The sequence below is a fragment of the Trachypithecus francoisi genome, unplaced genomic scaffold (assembly GCF_009764315.1).
Source record: "Trachypithecus francoisi isolate TF-2019V2 unplaced genomic scaffold, Tfra_2.0 Lachesis_group0, whole genome shotgun sequence".
Taxonomy (NCBI): domain Eukaryota; kingdom Metazoa; phylum Chordata; class Mammalia; order Primates; family Cercopithecidae; genus Trachypithecus; species Trachypithecus francoisi.
Window position 1 is genome coordinate 14,762,385 of NW_022681453.1, and position 17,475 is coordinate 14,779,859.

The window sequence follows — 17,475 nt, forward strand, 5'->3', positions numbered from 1 at the left end:
CAGGGTGTGGCAGCATGCGCCTGTAACCCCAACTACTTGGGAGGCTGAGGTGGGAGAATCACTGGAACCCGGGAGGCAGAGGTTGCAGTGAGCCAAGATGGCACCACAGAACTCCAACCTGGGCAACAGAGCAAGACTCTGTCTCAAAAAAATAAAAAACTTAAAAATTAAAAAAATAATATTCATCTGTGACCCACACTCGAGGAAATATCAAATAGCAACGGGAGCTATTGAGCTCTAAGATGAGGCAAGGGTTTGTTTTTTGGGGTGTTTTGAAGTTTTTGTTTTTTTTAAAAAAAACAAGCATTACAGGCAATTCTAATCAATGTCCCAGGTTTGGGAAACCACTGGTATAGAGGAACTTCCCAACTTACTTGTTTTACAGATGAGGCAACCAAATGAGGACCAGGCCTTCTGCCTTCCTGGAGAGTTCTCTGCCTTGGCACACATCACTGTCTCTGCCTGGGTTCCCCACCCTCAGGTAATAATACTGCTCTATGAGCAACAATTACAAGGTACAAACCTAAGAAGACTACTTCCTCCATGTTTGCCAAATCACCAAAGGAAATGGTGAACTTTGGAAGTTCAAGACATAACATAGGTTGTAGAAAGAGCATCAGAAAAATCTACAGCAACAAACTCAATCCTAAATTAAAGATGGTGGTATACTTTCCATATGCAAAATTCTTCTAATTCATGTTCTTTAATCCACTTCGGCTATTTAAGAGAATAACTTCCCTTTCAACACAGTAAAATCTGAAATCAGTTTTCAAAATTACATGGTAGTCATTCAAGTTGGAAAGTAAATACTTTCACATGTATTATCATGGAGCAGTGAATTCCAAATACTTTATTTTTTTGAGACAAGAGTCTTGCTCTATTGCCCAGGCTGAAGCGCAGGGGCACCATCTTGGCTCACTGCAACCTCTTTCTCCCCAGTTTAAGCAATTCTCCTGCCTCAGCCTCCTGAGTAGCTGGGACTAAGCCACCACATCTGGCTAATTTTCTTATTTTTAGTACAGATGGGGTTTCACCATGTTGGCCAGGCTGGTCTCAAACTCCTGACCTCAAGTGATCCACCTGCCTCAGCTTCCCAGTGTTGGGATTACAGGCATGAGCCAAATACTTTTAAGAAACAGAACCCACTTTTCAAGCTAAATCTTAAATGGAAGCTCAATACATATAAAACAAGTAAAAGATATTTTTAGAACTTCCAACTTTCTCTACCTTTCCTAAATCTCTTGAAGCTCTAAAGTTTAAAAACCATTTTTTTGAGATACACAACATCCCTCAGTGGGATAAGTTACCATGGCTCTAAAAACAAAATTAAAAACTATTACTTCATTTGACATTCAAAATGATAGCTACATTTTGAGTGTTTTCAGCTTTTACCCAATTTCTAAAATGTGTTTAGTGGTCAATGTCATAATCACTGAATGACTAGTTAAATTATACTTACCTCGTTTTCTTCTTCTCTATTTCCATTCAGCCAAGAAAACATGCAAAAGAATAAAAAGAAATCATAAATACTTAAAAACGATTGAAATAATAGTTATTTGTATTAAAATTTAGGATACTTACTACCTACAGGTATATTCTATATGGATTGTCCATTCCTTCAGACTCAGTTACATTTAGTTTAACACATATTTACTCAAGATAGTGCCACATACTATGCTAAGTCCTGGAGACCAAATTTGAATAAAGCCAGCATCCCTGCCCTCAAAAAGTTCAGCTTCCTGTAAGTTACAAAAAAGAAATTTGTAACAAAAGTAATTCCAACATAATGGAGTAAATATAAGAATAGAAATATGTATAGTGAGGCAGCAAAGAGGATGATATGCAACTCAGTTCAGTGGGAAAATAGGAATGCAAAGAATTTTTCCTGCCCAGGTGTGGTGGCTCACATCTGTAATCCCAGCACTTCAGGAGGCTGAGGCCAGCTGATGGCATGAGCCCAGGAGATTGAGACCAGACTGGGCAAAATGGTGAAACTCTGTTTCTATAAAAAATACAAAAAAATAGCCAGGTATGGTGGCGTGCACTTGTAGTCCTAGCTACCTGGGAGGCTGAGGTGGGAGGATCACGTGACCCCAGGAAGTCGAGGCTGCAGGTAGCCATGATCACACCACTGCACTCCAGCTGTGGTGATGGCTGTCTTTAAAAAAAAAAAAAAAAAGGCCGGGCGCGGTGGCTCAAGCCTGTAATCCCAGCACTTTGGGAGGCCGAGATGGGCGGATCACGAGGTCAGGAGATCGAGACCATCCTGGCTAACACGGTGAAACCCCATCTCTACTAAAAAAATACAAAAAACTAGCCGGGCGAGGTGGCGGTGCCTGTAGTCCCAGCTACTCGGGAGGCTGAGGCAGGACAATGGCGGGAACCCGGGAGGCGGAGCTTGCAGTGAGCTGAGATCCGGCCACTGCACTCCAGCCTGGGCGACAGAGCGAGACTCCGTCTCAAAAAAAAAAAAAAATTCCTGAAGAGAGGATTCGTTTTTGAAGAATACATTTGTGGGAAGATCCCAGGCAGAGTCAGAGATTAACACACAAAATAAGGCTGGACATAGCGGCCCACGCTTGTAATCCCAACACTTTAAGAGGCTAAGTTGGGAGGATCACTTGAGTTCAGGAGTTCGGGACCATCCTGGATAACACAGCAAAACCTCATCTCTCTTAAAAATAATTTTTAGGCCAGGTGCGGTGGCTCATGCCTGCACTATGGGAGGCCGAGGCGGGCGGATCACCTGAGGTCAGGAGCCTCAAGACCAGCCTAGCCAACATGGTGAAACCCCATCTCTACTAAAAATACAAAATTAGCCGAGCATGGTGGTGCGTGCCTGTAATCCCAGCTACTTGGGAGGCTGAGGCAGGAGAATCACTTGAACCCGGGAAGTGGAGGTTGCAGTGAGCCAAGGTCGTGCCATTGCACTCCAGTCTGGGCAACAAGAGCAAAACTCTTTCTCAAAAAATAAATAAATAAATAAATAAATAATTTTTAAAAGGAAGGCTAAGTTGGGAGGATTGCTTGAACCTGGGAGACAGAAATTGCATTGAGCCAAGATCATGCCACTGCACTCCAGTCTGAGCAACTGAGTGAAAACCTGTCACACACACAAACACACAAAATAACACAGAATAATATGTGTAAAGAATCTATAAACAGTTCAATATTACCTGACTATAAGGTGTAAGCAAGTCAACAATAAGATGGAGTAGGAGGCAGTGGTCAGGTTTCTCATGAGAAGAATCATATTTCATCTTATGGATCAATGCTTCTCAATCTCTTTTGGTATCTGTTCAACAGTCCCAAAGGCAAGACTATTCCACAGTACAGTGCATCTGCTCCATAACACAGTGTGCAGCTCTCTGGGTTATGTTCTAACAAAGGTAACCACACTGACTAAGAGAAATCAAAAGCCACAAGTCTGGTGTACACTAGCACATCAAGGCATACTAAGGGACTGTCTACCTGGAGAAAAGGAAGCTACAAAAGGACATGACAGCGAGATTTGTATTTTCAGCTAGTCACTCATTGGGCTATGTGGCAAGACTGGAATACAACAATCTGTTTTCAATGTTCCTGAAAGGAAACATATAAAACCCTTTCCCCAAATGTAGGCCTAACTTCATCATAATTCATTCCATTCACCAGTGTCTGTGGTAGCCATACAAAACCAAGTAATGATCGGGGGGTGGGGGCAGTAAGCTGATAATACACGAATGAGATCTGAAGCAGTGCCAAAATTAACCATTTTTTTCTACTCCAAAACCACTAAAAACCTCATAAATGTTAGCACTACTGTACTTCATCAATTCTATGATATACATTTGCCCACAGGATGCATGCTATCAATGGTATCGCAGTTTTAACTGAAAAATTTTTCACTTCTCAACGTTCATAAAATAATCATTTTCTTACAATCGATGGCATATTAGAACCTATGGTATGTTAGATTTAAATTAGTACCATTTGAAATTTTTTCAAGAAGACAGAAGGTACCAGGAGATGTCCAACCACAGGCTTATCTGCATAGTAGGCACACATACAAAATGCTGGAAATACAAAGGTGACCAGAACACTTTCTTAAACTTCAGCAGTTCTATTTTGGACAGGCAGATGAAAAAAATAATCCTGACAAAATATGACAAAAATAGGCTCAGGTTATATTGTAAATTTGTGGAGTTGGGAGGGAAGGGAGCAGAATGAAGGTCCATTTTAGAAATCAAAGAATTGTTTGACAGAAATGACAAGACGGGAGGGGGAGGTGTTTTTAAAAAAAGAAAAGAAATGAAATGACATTTCCCAGAACTTAATAAAATAAAATGTTTATAATAAAAGAATATAAGCACAATCAGAAATTTGGAGGGAAATTTTCTCATCATTAAAAGCATTTAATGTTAATAGATAAAAATCAAATTACAAACACGCAAAAGGAAAAGTCCACAATCCAACTTTCCAGAGACAACTACTGTTAACACTTCAATCTACAGAGCTTTCTGCACTTGTTTGTGCATGCACTTGGGTGTGGTTTTTAAACAGAGATCATTGTTTTTCTTTTAAAAAACATATAAGCCATTCTGTATCTTGCTTCCCTCCCTCATCATAGAGCTGGTGAGCAGACAAGTTGTTTAGATGATAGAAAAATTATGGAATCACTAAATTTGAGGAAGTGATCTCAAGAGAAGGAGACACAGGCTGGGTGCAGTGGCTCAAGCCTGTAATGCCAGCACTTTGGGAGGCTGAGGCGGGCGGATCACCTGAGGTTAGGAGTTCAAGACCAGCCTGTCCAACATGGTGAAACTCCATCTGTACAAAAATTAGCCAGGCATGACGGCAGGTGCCTGTAATCCCAGTTACTTGGGAGGCTGAGGCAGGAGAATCGCTTGAACCTGGGAGGTTGCAGTGAGATCACGCCACTGCACTCCAGCCCGGGCGACAGAGTGAGACTCTGCCTCAATAAAAAAAAAAAAAAGAAAAAAAGAAAGAAAGAAAGAAAAGAAAAGTAGAGAAGGAGCTATAGATAAGTGAAGATATAGTTAAGTTTCAAAATAAAGCAAGCATACTCTTGGTCTCTACTTTTCTGACATAATTAATTCCCCCAGAACTAATTTTTTTCCCCCGAAAGCTAGGAGAAGAGACAGGATAAAAGACAAAAAAAATTCAAGTGTAGGTAACAGAAATGGAAGTAGACTGTAATCCTCAATGTTGCTGCCCAAAGTTGGACATTACTAATTTATAATTGAGCTTATTAGCATAGTTATTCTACTTTTGTTGAAGGGATTAAGCCATCAGAGGCAACAACTAGTGAATTAATCCAGCATGATGGGCGGGACAAGAGGGGAAGAAGGCAAGAAGTTGAGAGAACTGATTTCTCAAAAATATTAAAATGACTGACCTAAAGATCCCTAAATAATAGACAAGGAGTAAAAGCTGAAGGAAGTTGATAAACTCAACAGGGTAGGGACAAGATACTGAGGGCTTCAAAGAGTGGATTTGGTAGAAATCAGGAAGAGAGGCAGAAGGGTCAATAACGTGGAAGAACTGGAAATTATGGTCAGAGTATTATTTTAGAGTTGAAGTACATCATTTCCAGGAGAGTCTTCCTAGGTAGGAGACCTAGCTATGGCCAGGAAGAGTAGACTGCTGCAGCAATAAGAGGGCAGGACTTTTTTGAATAAATTAATACAACTGTGAGACCACAATTAACAGCAATAATTGGCTACAAATGTTTTTAACATAAGAACACTTGTTTTGGGCCGGGCGCGATGGCTCAAGCCTGTAATCCCAGCACTTTGGGAGGCCGAGACGGGCGGATCACGAGGTCAGGAGATCGAGACCATCCTGGCTAACACTGTGAAATCCCGTTTCTACTAAAAAATACAAAAAACTAGCCGGGCGAGGTGGCGGCGCCTGTAGTCCCAGCTACTCGGGAGGCTGAGGCAGGAGAATGGCGTAAACCCGGGAGGCGCAGCTTGCAGTGAGCTGAGATCCGGCCACTGCACTCCAGCCCGGGTGACAGAGCGAGACTCCGTCTCAAAAAAAAAAAAAAAGAACACTTGTTTTGGTAAATGATATCAAGAGCCAAGAAGAGTTTTTGAAGAAAGGCTGATGAAACAAGGGTATGGAAACAAGAAGTTAAGAGTATTAAACCTCCTGTACTCCCTACCATAAAAAATAAGGAAGCACGTGAAAACAAGTATTTAACTCCACAGAATGAGATCATGCTAGAATAGCCTATTTCTTCTTCTGAAAAACTACTACAAAGGAAAAAAAAAAAAAAGGATGTTAGCCAGTTATCTGTCAAAAACATAGTAAAGTGGGCAAATCTGCAGCTTGCTGATGGAATTATATTTAAAGAAGTCATATCAACATGAAGATAAATCTCTATTGGGTCACATGGTATATATGGAAAAAGACTTAGTTAAGAGTTTTAGTCATGGCAAGCTCAAGGAACCCAAGAATGACATGACTTAAAAACCAACCAACCAACCTATCTCTCAGGCTAGGACATTAGAAGTAAGACTTACAAAGGGAAGCCCAATAAATGAGAGCAATTTGTCCCTATCAAACGTATTAATAAATACAAACAAGTTGGATAGTAAAGAAATCTATTCTGGATATCATGTCACACAAGAAATGGTTAAAGCTAAATAGAAGTATTTTTATCTACCTTAGAAGAAAAAAGATTTACAGGACCATAGTGGTTTATTTCAAACTATCAGAAAGCTTAGAAGATAAAATAATCTTATTTTGTGCAATTCTGAAAGTCGGAACTGGGATCAACAAATAGAAGTTACAGAATAACAACTTTTAACTCATTTTTAGTACATTTTAAATTAATTTTCCTTTTTCTTTTTTTTTTTTTTGAGACAGGGTCTCATTCTATCTTCCAGGCTGGAGTCCAGTGGCGCAACCTTGGCTCACTGATGCCTCGACCTTCCAAACTCAAGTGATCTTTCTGCCTCAGCCTTCTGAGTAGCTGGGACTACAGGTGTGAGCCACTGCAGTGGGCTAATTTTTTTTCTGAGACAAAGTCTACTACAAAACTACAAAAACTAGCCAGGTGTGGTGGTATATGTCTATAGTCTCAGCTACTTGGGAGGCTGAAGCAGGAGGATCCCCTGAGCCCAGGATGTGGAAGTTACAGTGAGCAGAGATTGTGCCACGGCACTCCAGCCTAGAAGATAGAGGGAGACTCTGTCTCAAACAAAAACAAAACTACATGTGTCACTGTACAGGATACTTAAGTTTCCTTGTCATCAAAAATATTTAAGAATCTGGATAAGAACTTAACTAAGACAAGACAGAGCGTATTCCTGTCCTCAAGGTGGACAGCCAAAAGTGAGATCCTAGGTCTCACTCCAGACCTTCCACTGAATTTCCTAACTACAAATCAGAAATAGCTTTTTACTTTATCTTGATTTTAATAAGCAAAGACTTCAAAAACTCACTCCTACCTAAAGATTTCTTACTAAAACTAAAATACAGTGTTTCTTACACTTGAGTGAAGTATAGGCCTCATTTAAAGAAAAACACTGTCAGATGTTAGAATAGATCACAGTTCAAGAATTCTGACAAAAAACAAAAATTAGCCTATTAAAATTTATTTCATTTGAAAACTGTCATTGCACAGAATTTTAAACTTAAAACTTGTCAAAATAATTTTTAAGGTCTGTAGGTTAGAAAACAATATTGTATCAATGTTAATTTCCTGAATTTGATCATTGTAATGTTTTTAGGAAATATACATTTGAAGATATAGGAGTAAAGAGGCATCGTGTCTGCAAATTTCTAGCATTCCAGGAAAAAAGTAATGATGTGTATATACATGTATACAAAGAGAGAATGACAAATGCGGTAAAATGTTCTTATCTAGGGAATGTGGGTGAAGGGTATACAGGAAATCTCTGTGTTTTAAAAAATATATTTTAATATATATTTTTTGTAGACACAGGGGTCTATGTGGTCCAGGTTGGTCTCAAACTCCTGAGCTCAAGCGATCCTCCTGCCTTAGCCTCCCAAAGTGCTGGGATTACAGGCATGAGCAACTGCACCCAGTGGAAATCTCTATTTTTTAAACCATTCTGTAATTATTTTTTAAACTTAAAGATAATCAAATATGAAAAGCTATTAAAAATTCTCACAGAATCCCCAACCCTTAAGAATATGGGGGCCAGGCTTTGTGGTTCAAGCCTATAATCCCAGCACTTTGGGAGGTCGAGGCAGGCAGATCATATGAGTCCAGGAGTTGGAGACCAGCCTGGCCAACATGGTGAAACCCCATCTCTACCAAAAATACAAAAATTAGCCAGGCGTAGTTGCACATGCCTGTAATCCCAGCTACTCAGGAGGCTGAGGCATGAGAATCGCTTGAACCCGGGAGGCGGAGGTTGCAGTGAGCCAACATTACGCCACTGCACTCCAGTCTGGGCAACAGTGAGACCCTGTCTCAAAAAAAAGAATATGTGGACCCTTGGAAATCCTAGAGCCTCAGATGGAAAAACATTTCCTCAAATCTTCCTAAATTTATATTCTGGTAAGCACTGACAAAAATAAGCTACATAAAAACTAGACTCTGGAGTATGAGATTACAGGGGTAACAATATTGTGAAGAGAAAACTTAAAGACAGGAAAACTGGTAACAAAAGAAAGGAAGTCACCAATTACAAACCAAAGGGTATTTCATAACATTGCTTTTAACATATCCCAGCCCAGAGGCAGGAGAGTACCCTTAACTCTCTAGAAGAAAGGTGCTTGTTGTCCCCCGCCCAAAGCAAGATGGAAACAGAAATATTGGCAGGGAACTCTTCTCAATTACTAAGTGATTATCTTCACCATTAGGAAACGAGGAATTTCACTGCTCCTGCTGCCCCATCCTACACTGTATCTCAAGTCTTGTTTTAATTTTAGGTTTCTAAATCCTTGATCTGTTTCCCAGCAAGTACAGGTGGAGGCATCTGTTGTGGGAGGAAAAAAGTTTGGAATGAATGAGTTAAAGTCATGCATGTTTTGACATTTACACATTTAAGCACCTATGGTGTTATATATTCAAGAGTTAAACTTCCTCCAATCTTCAGTGATCTAGAAATATGCATCAGGCAGAAATCTACAAAATTAAAACTTCCTTTTTTTTTTGAGACGGAGTCTCACTCTGTGGCCCGGGCTGGAGTGCAGTGGCTGGATCTCAGCTCACTGCAAGCTCCGCCTTCTGGGTTCACGCCATTCTCCTGCCTCAGCCTCCCCAGTAGCTGGGACTACAGGCGCCCGCCACCTCGTTCGGCTAGTTTTTTTTTTTTGTATTTTTTAGTAGAGACGGGCTTTCACCATGTTAGCCAGGATGGTCTCAATCTCCTGACCTTGTGATCCGCCCGCCTCGGCCTCCCAAAGTGCTGGGATTACAGGCATGTGCCACCATGCATAGCTGATTTTTATATTTTTAGTAGAGACAGGGTTTCACCATGTTGGCCAGGCTGGTCTCGAATTCCTGACCTCTAGTGATCAACCCACCTCGGTCTCCCAAAGTGCTAGGATTACAGGTGTGAGCTGCCGCACCCTGCCTGAATGACATTTTAGAAAGGCAACACTTAACTATAAATATCACTTCTCATATCAATCAGAGGCTATTTGTTCAATAATCATTTAAGGATCCACCTTGTAAAAGCAGTGCTAGGTCTGTAAAGGCAAAATGTTAGTTCACAGTCTCTACCCCACCAGGAATTTTATACTTACTTGAAGTAACATACCACAGAGGTACAACAAATAACTATAATACAAGGTAACAAATAATAATTGCCGTGAGTAGAAAAGCTAGTAAGGTGCTTTCTTTAAAGCTTCACTTTTGGGCTCACATGGTCGCAATTTTTCTGATTCTCTATGAAAATACACCTTTAGTATTTACTACTTTGCTTGTTAGGGTGGCTTTCTAAATTTGAGACAGGACCTGCCTGTCACCCAGGCTGGAGGCAGTGGCACAATCTTGGCTCACTGCAACCTCTGCCTCCCGGGCTCAAGCTACCCTCCCACCTCAGCCTCCTGAGTAGCTGGGACTAGAGACACACGCCACTTACATCCCGCTAATTTTTATATTTTTTGTAGGGACAGGATTTCACCATGTTGCCCAGGCTGGTCTCAGAACTGCTAAGCTCAAACAATCTGTCCACCTTGGCCTCTCAAGTGTTGAGATTACAGGCATGAGCCACCACACCTGGCCTAGGGTGGCAATTTAATACTGAAAAAAAACGAACTTTGATACCCAGGTCAGAATCCTGTCCCTGCCATTTACTAACTCTATGGCTTGTGCCACTCTGTTCCCTTACTCTCCCAGATGCCTATTTCACACATTCCCCTACCCCAAATCTCTATCACCATAATCTCCATGACCACTCTCAATTGATGATCCCACCACTTTGCTCAGTGTCCTATCCTCTTGCCTCAAGAACTTCCATTTTCTATTTATTTCCTCTCCTCTATCATCAGTCTCTCTCTCTCTTCTCTATTCATTCTCATTAGCCAAATAGCTTTAAACAAGTTACTAGACCGGCATCTTAAAGCTAGTGATCAATTTCTTTCCTAGGCTTTCACAGACCACATTCTTCAGTTTCTCCTCCTCCCCTCACTGCTACTCCTCCTTAATTTCATTTGTTGGCTCTTCCCACCCATCCAGCTAATAGGGACTTCCTTTTTGGGTACTACTTGGATACCTCCTATTTATCTCAAATATAGCATGGTCAAAATTGAACTGATGACGATTATCCCATATACCTAATTCAGTCCTTCCCCAAGTCATTCCTATGACAGTAACACTACCATCTACCCAATTGCTCAGATCAAAACTTCATTGGTCCTTAATTTTTCTCTCTCCACTCACAGCCCACTCCACATATCTGCTTACCCTCTTTCTGACCTTACCTCTTTCCATAGTCCCTCCTCCTCATTCTCTAGGTTTCAGTCACATTAGCCTTCTCTCTGTCCCTCAAACATTCCTAGATAATTTCTGGCTCACAGCCTTTTTACCTGCTGTTCCTTCTCGGAATACCATTCCCTCCAGATCTTCACGAGACTGCTGCTTCTCAATAATAAAATGACACCTCACACAGCCATAAAAATGAATAAAATCATGTCATTTGCAGCAACATGCATGGAGCTGGAGGCCAGTGTCCTTAATGAACTAACTCAGAAACAGAAGACCAAATACTACATGTTCTCACTTATAAGTGGGAGCTAAACCATGGGTACACATGGACATAAAGATGGAAATAATTAACACTTGGGGCTCCAAAAGATGGGGCAGTGGGTTGAAAAATTACCTAATGGCCGGGTGCCGTGGCTCATGCTTATAATGCCAGCACTTTGGGAGGCCAAGATAGGTGGATCACCTGAGGTCAGGAGTTCGAGACCAGCCTGGCCAACAAGCCAAAACCCCGTCTCTACCAAAAATACAAAAATTAGCTAGGCAAGATGGCGGATGCCTGTAATCCCACCTATTGGGAAGCTGAGGCAGAAGAATCACTTGAACCCAGGAGGCAGAGGTTGCAGTGAGCCAAGATGACACCACTGCACTCCAGCCTGGGCAACAGAGTGAGAATCCATCTAAAAAAAAAAAAAAGATTACCTAATGAGTACAATGTTCACTACTATTTGGGTAATGGACACACTAGAAGCCCAATCCCTACCAACATGCAACATACCCATGTAACAAACATGCACATGTACCCCTTGAATCTAAAATAATTTTTTTAAAAAGATGACACCTCAAATGTTATTTCCTTTAAGATTCTCCCATCATTCTATATTGTAGTACCTTATTTTATTCCTACCCTTTATTATTATTATTATTTTTTTTTTTTTTGAGATGGAGTCTCACTCTGTCACCAGCCTGGAGTGCAGTGGTGTGATCTCGGTTCACTGCAAACTCTGCTTCCCGGGTTCAAGCAATTCTCCTGCTTCAGCCTCACAGGTAGCTGGGACTGCAGGCGCCCGCCACCACACCCAGCTAATTTTTGTATTTTTTAGTAGAGACAGGGTTTCACCATGTTGGCCGGGATGGTCTCGATCTCTTGACCTTGTGATCCACCCGCCTGAGCCACCCACAGTGCTGGAATTACAGGTGTGAGCCACTGTGCCCAGTCTTCCTAGTGGAAGACTAGGATCCCTAATACGAGGGTTGGCTATTTATTTTTTATTTATAAATATTTTATGTAATGTCCATTTCCTCCCACTAGAATACAAGCTTCTTTAGGACAGAGATTTGGTTTTATCTTGTTTACAGCTGCATTTAACTGCCAAAAATACTACTTAGAAAATAGGAAGCACTCAATAAACATTTACATTATTATCACTTTTTTTTTTTCTGAGACGGAGCCCAGGCTGGAGTGCAATAGTGCGATCTTGGCTCACTGCAACCTCTGCCTTCCAGGTTCAAGCAATTCTCCTGCCTCAGCCTCCCAAGTAGTTGAGATTACAGGCACCCACCACCACACCCGGCTAATTTTTTTTATTTTATTTTTTAGTAGAGATGGGGTTTTGCCATGTTGGCCAGGCTGGTATCAAACTCCTGACCTCAGGTGATCCGTCTGCCTCGGTCTCCCAAAGTACTGGGATTACAGTATCATCACTTTCTTTTTTTGAAACCAAGTCTCACTCTGTCGCCCAGGCTGGAGTACAGTGGCGCGATCTCAGCTCACTGCAACCTCCACCTCCTGGGTTCAAGCGAATCTCCTGCCTCAGCCTCCTATGTAGCTGGGATTACAGGTGTTAGTCACCATGCCTGGCTTATTATTATTATTATTATTATTATTATTTTGAGACAAAGTTTTGCTCTTGTTGCCCAGGCTGGAGTGCAATGGCGCGATCTCGGCTCACCACAACCTCCACCTCCCGGGTTCAAGTGATTCTCCTGCCTCAGCCTCCTGAGTAGCTGGGATTACAGGCATGTACCATCAAGCCTGGATAATTTTGTATTTTTAGGAGAGATGGGGTTTCTCCATGTTAGTCAGGCTGGTCTTGAACTCCCAAACTCGGGTGATTCGCCCGCCTTGGCCTCCCAAAGTGCTGGGATTACAGGCGTGAGCCATCGCACCCGGGCAAGCCTGGCTAATTTTTGTATTTTTAGTAGAGACAGGGTTTCACCATGTTGGCCAAGCTGTTCTCAAGTGATCTGCCCACCTCGGCCTCCCAAAGTGCTGGGATTATCATTTTCCTACCTAGTTAAGCTGCTTTTACAGTACTCCCCAGAAGGAATCTCAATAGCGATGGTGGTCTCTTTTAAGTTCAAATCTAGATAGTCTTGTTCAAAATCTTTCTTTCTTTCTTTTCTTTTTTTGACAGGGTCTTGCTCTGTTACCCACTGCCACCCAGAGTCTAGGCTGGAGTGCAGTGGCACGATCATAGCTCACTGCAGCCTCGAACTCCTGAGTTCAAGTGATCCTCCCACCCAAGTCTCCTCAGTTGGCTACTTTTTTTTACCTTTTTATGGAGACAGGGACTCCCTTATCTTGCCAAAGCTATCAAATTATTTTTCGTATTGCTGTTGTTTCACTATCTTCCTCCCTCTCAGCCTCCACACCACACACATACCACATCACCCCCATATCTACCTTAATTCACTCAGGGACCGCTAATGCCTTTCCTTCCTTTGACAATCATCTGAATGTCTACTAGGTATTCAGCATTATTATGCCTTCTCCTATCCTTTTCTTACCTTTCCAGATATTACTACTAAACTCCTCAACTCCTACAGCATATACTTTACAATCTAACAATCACATACAGCCTTGACTTGCATTTATTGTTGTTCTTGTCTCCCCATAACAAAGGCAACATCTTGTCCTTATTATATAATGTCCCCTGGGCCTAACATTCCCGTTCCTATTATATGTTTCTTTTTGAATCAAAGAAACTCCTTAACAACAGTACTAGTTTTCAGCTTCCTCACTTCAAGCAATTTTTTTTTTTTGAGACAGAGTCTCGCTCTGTCGCCCAGGCTGGAGTGCAGTGGCGCAATCTCGGCTCACTGCAAGCTCCACCTCCCAGGTTCACTCAATTCTGCCTCAGTCTCCCAAGTAGCTGGGACTACAGGTGCCTGCCACCACGCCCGGCTAAGTTTTTGTATTTTTAGTAGAGACGGGGTTTCACCATGTTAGCCAGATGGTCTCGATCTCCTGACCTCGTGATCTGCCCGCCTTGGCCTCCCAAAGTGCTGGGATTATAGGCACGAGCCACCGCACCCGGCCTTTTCAAGCAATTCTTAAAGGAAAAGAGGTAAACATCTCAAAACTGACATGTAGAAAAAGCAAAATATATAGGCCATAAAAATTTACAAAATTTGCTGCATTCTCATCTAAGAACAAGGACACATGAAGGCAAGTGAATTATAAAAAAACACTGATGATAAATACATGTTATTTATGTGGTCAATAAAGCTATCAGCGATACACTGCTTTACCAAAGACACTGAAAATTCAGGTAAAGCACTTTAGGATAAGTATGCTAACCTGAACTAGCGTTAGTAGACTTGATATACAAGCACTCCTTCCCACTTGTTTTAAGTCCACATCTTCAACTAGTATAGCATCTCAAACATACAGAGAATCCTACTGATCGATGTATACCAACTAAATCTAGAAAAAAATAACCTGACCACACTTATCAACTATTCTTACACCCCCAAAATAGCTGAAACTTTATTTTAACGTGGAATTACTACACAAGTGAGTAAAGCTAACTTATTTTCTTTAAATAAAGTAACTTCTAACAAGAAATGACTGTTAACAAAGCTAATCTCAAATGTGTCACCACAGAATTCCAATCAGTGAGGAAAGGTTAAGACAATAATCCCAAATGTTAACAACTGTATTTATGCCTGAAATGTTTCTCTACTTGTCTGCCAAATAGACACACTACGTAAAGTGTATTATATTCACCTGTTAAAGCAATCTGTTTTTTCCAAAACCCATAAATTGGAACTACGACAGGTGGCCTAATCTGAACATTTTAGAGCCCAGTGTTGAAGACTACTGTATTAAATTGAATTCGTAATTTTATTCATTACTCTGAGTTAATCTTTTAAATTATCCACTTGTTTTCCTCATTAGCAAAAAGTGGAGAGGAAAACTCCCAATACCAAATAAGCCTCAAAAAACAAATATGAATAAATGCTGAAATTCATCTTTAGTACAAGCCAATGAATCACACAGAAAGAGTTGACTGGCTGGGTGCAGTGATTCACGCCTGTAATCCCAGCACTTTGGGAGGCCGAGGCGGGTGGATCACTTGAGGTCAGGAGTTCAAGACCAGCCTGGCCAACATGGTGAAACCCTATTTCTACTAAAAATACAAAAATTAGCTAGCTGTGGCAGCAGTCACCTGCAATCTCGGTTACTTGGGAGGCTGAGGCATGAGAATTACTTGAACACCAGTGGGGTGGAGGTTGCAGTGAGCTGAGATCATGCCATTGCACTCCAGCCTGGGTGACAGAGTGAGACTGTCTCAAATAAAAATAAATAAATAAAAATTAAAAATTCTAAGTATCGAATACAAAGAAAGATATGAAATAGGTTTCTGAGGGAGATGGCTTATTATAATTAGACTGTAGACTATAACTGTAAACTCACTTGGTTAATATTGTTTTTTGTGAGAGAGGGTCTCACTGCCCTCACCCAGGTTGGAGTGCAGTGGCATGATCTTGGTTCACTGCAACCTCACACCCCCGACCCCTGCCCCATTCAAGTGATCCTCCCACCTCAGCCTCTTGAGTGGCTAGGATTATAGGCACACACCACCATTCCTGGCTAATTTTTGAATTTTTAGTAGTAACGGAGTTTCACCATGTTGCCCAGGATGGTCTCAAACTCCTGGGCTCAAGCGATCTGCCTGCCTCAGCCTCCCAAAGTGCTGGGATTACAAGTGTGAGCCACCACACTTGGCTGGTTAATGTTTAAACTGTACCTATTCTGTATTTTATCAGACTAAGTACTTATGTCAGCCTTCCTGTACTACTCTTGCTTAACCACATTAAATGAGAATACAAAAACAGCTCTTTCACGTTACAGCCTTTCATGCAAATCAGCTCTGAAAAACCTACCTTCTAAATAAAAACACGAAAATAAAACCTGCGATGTGATTAAATGGAAAGACAGCATAAAAACAAGATCTATTTTTATATATATTTCAGATTTCTCTCCATCATAAATAGCTGCTTACTTTCATGTTAATATTAAAAATGCTTCTGAAAATAATTTTATTATTTCATGTTTCACAAGTAAGTTTTCTTTAGTTATAAAGAAAAAAGAAAAAATATACATGGGTTGCTTTCTATTTTAGTAACATAGCAAGTACAACAATACAAAAAGTTTCTAGTGTAAGTTACCACCCGACCAAAATCAAAACACATTAAAAAACAATTAATTCAGTACTCTTATGGAACAAAAGTTTAAATGCAATAAAAATAGCCATCTTTTATTCCTGGTTTTGGTAAAGAGTTTAAGCATTTTTTTTTAATTGCAATTAATGTTTGAGGTATAGAAGGAAAAGGTTTCAAGTCAACTAACACAACTACAAGTAGGGTAAAAGCTATCCATACTTTAAAAAAAAAAAAAAAACTTGAAACACATATTCTTACAAGGCAAAGCCAAATGCTAATATAGGATGATTGTGAATTACAATGTACTGAATGCACCACTATCCATTTCATACAGAAAAAGGTTAAAATAAACTGCAGAAGGCTATCTGTGTGCTAGTAAAAGGTTTCAACAGTGACTGAATAACCCTGGTACATCCATTCAATGTGGTAGTTAGTATGCAGCTTCAAAAAGTTCTAATTACAAACTTCGATCTAAAAGATCATAATAATGGGCTGGACGTGGTAGCTCCCCTGTCTGTAATCCCAGCCCTTTGGGAGGCTGAGGCAGTAGGGTTGTTTGAGGCTAGGAGTTCGAGACCATCCTGAGCAACATAGTGAGACCTCGCGTCTACAAAAAATAAGCAAAATTAGCCAGGTGTGATGGTGTGCACCTGTACTCGCAGCTACTTGGGAGGCTGAGGTGAGAGGACTGCTTGAGCCCCAGAGGCCAAGGGTGTAGTGAGATGACATGGTTCCACTGCACTCCAGCCTGGGTGACACAGCAAGAACCTAACTCTAAGTTAATTAATTAATTAAAATAAAAGGTCATAATGAAGATCTCTGTATACTGCTCCGGAATGTACTGTTAAGGAAAAACAGCAAATTTAGTATGCTACTTTGTGGTGGGGGGGGGGGGTGAATACTATATATACATTGCCCTTTTTTTTTTTTTGAGACAGAGTTTCGCTCTTGTTGTCCAGGCTAGAGTGCAATAGCGCAAACTCGCTCTCTGCAACCTCCGCCTCTGGGGTTCAAGCAATTCTCCTGCCTCAGCCTTCTGAGTAACTGGGATTACAGGCGCCCACCACCACCACGCCCAGCTGATTTTTTGTATTTTTAGCAGAGACGGGGTT

At 41.1% G+C, this 17,475-nt stretch overlaps 1 protein-coding gene across 11 annotated transcripts in view; it reads right to left on the reverse strand.

Annotated features, from left to right (window-relative positions):
• Nucleotides 1-17,475, reverse strand: part of SETD2 (SET domain containing 2, histone lysine methyltransferase) — a 150,263-nt gene that overhangs the window by 110,648 nt on the left and 22,140 nt on the right. For all 11 annotated transcript variants that reach the window (XR_004435802.1, XR_004435791.1, XR_004435793.1 and 8 more), the window contains exon 2: nucleotides 1,460-1,475. Coding sequence is in view for 2 of the 11 variants with exons in the window: in XM_033205307.1 (XP_033061198.1) it covers nucleotides 1,460-1,475 (16 nt within the window). In the remaining 9 variants the exon portion in view is untranslated. The remainder of the gene's footprint in view (nucleotides 1-1,459; nucleotides 1,476-17,475) is intronic.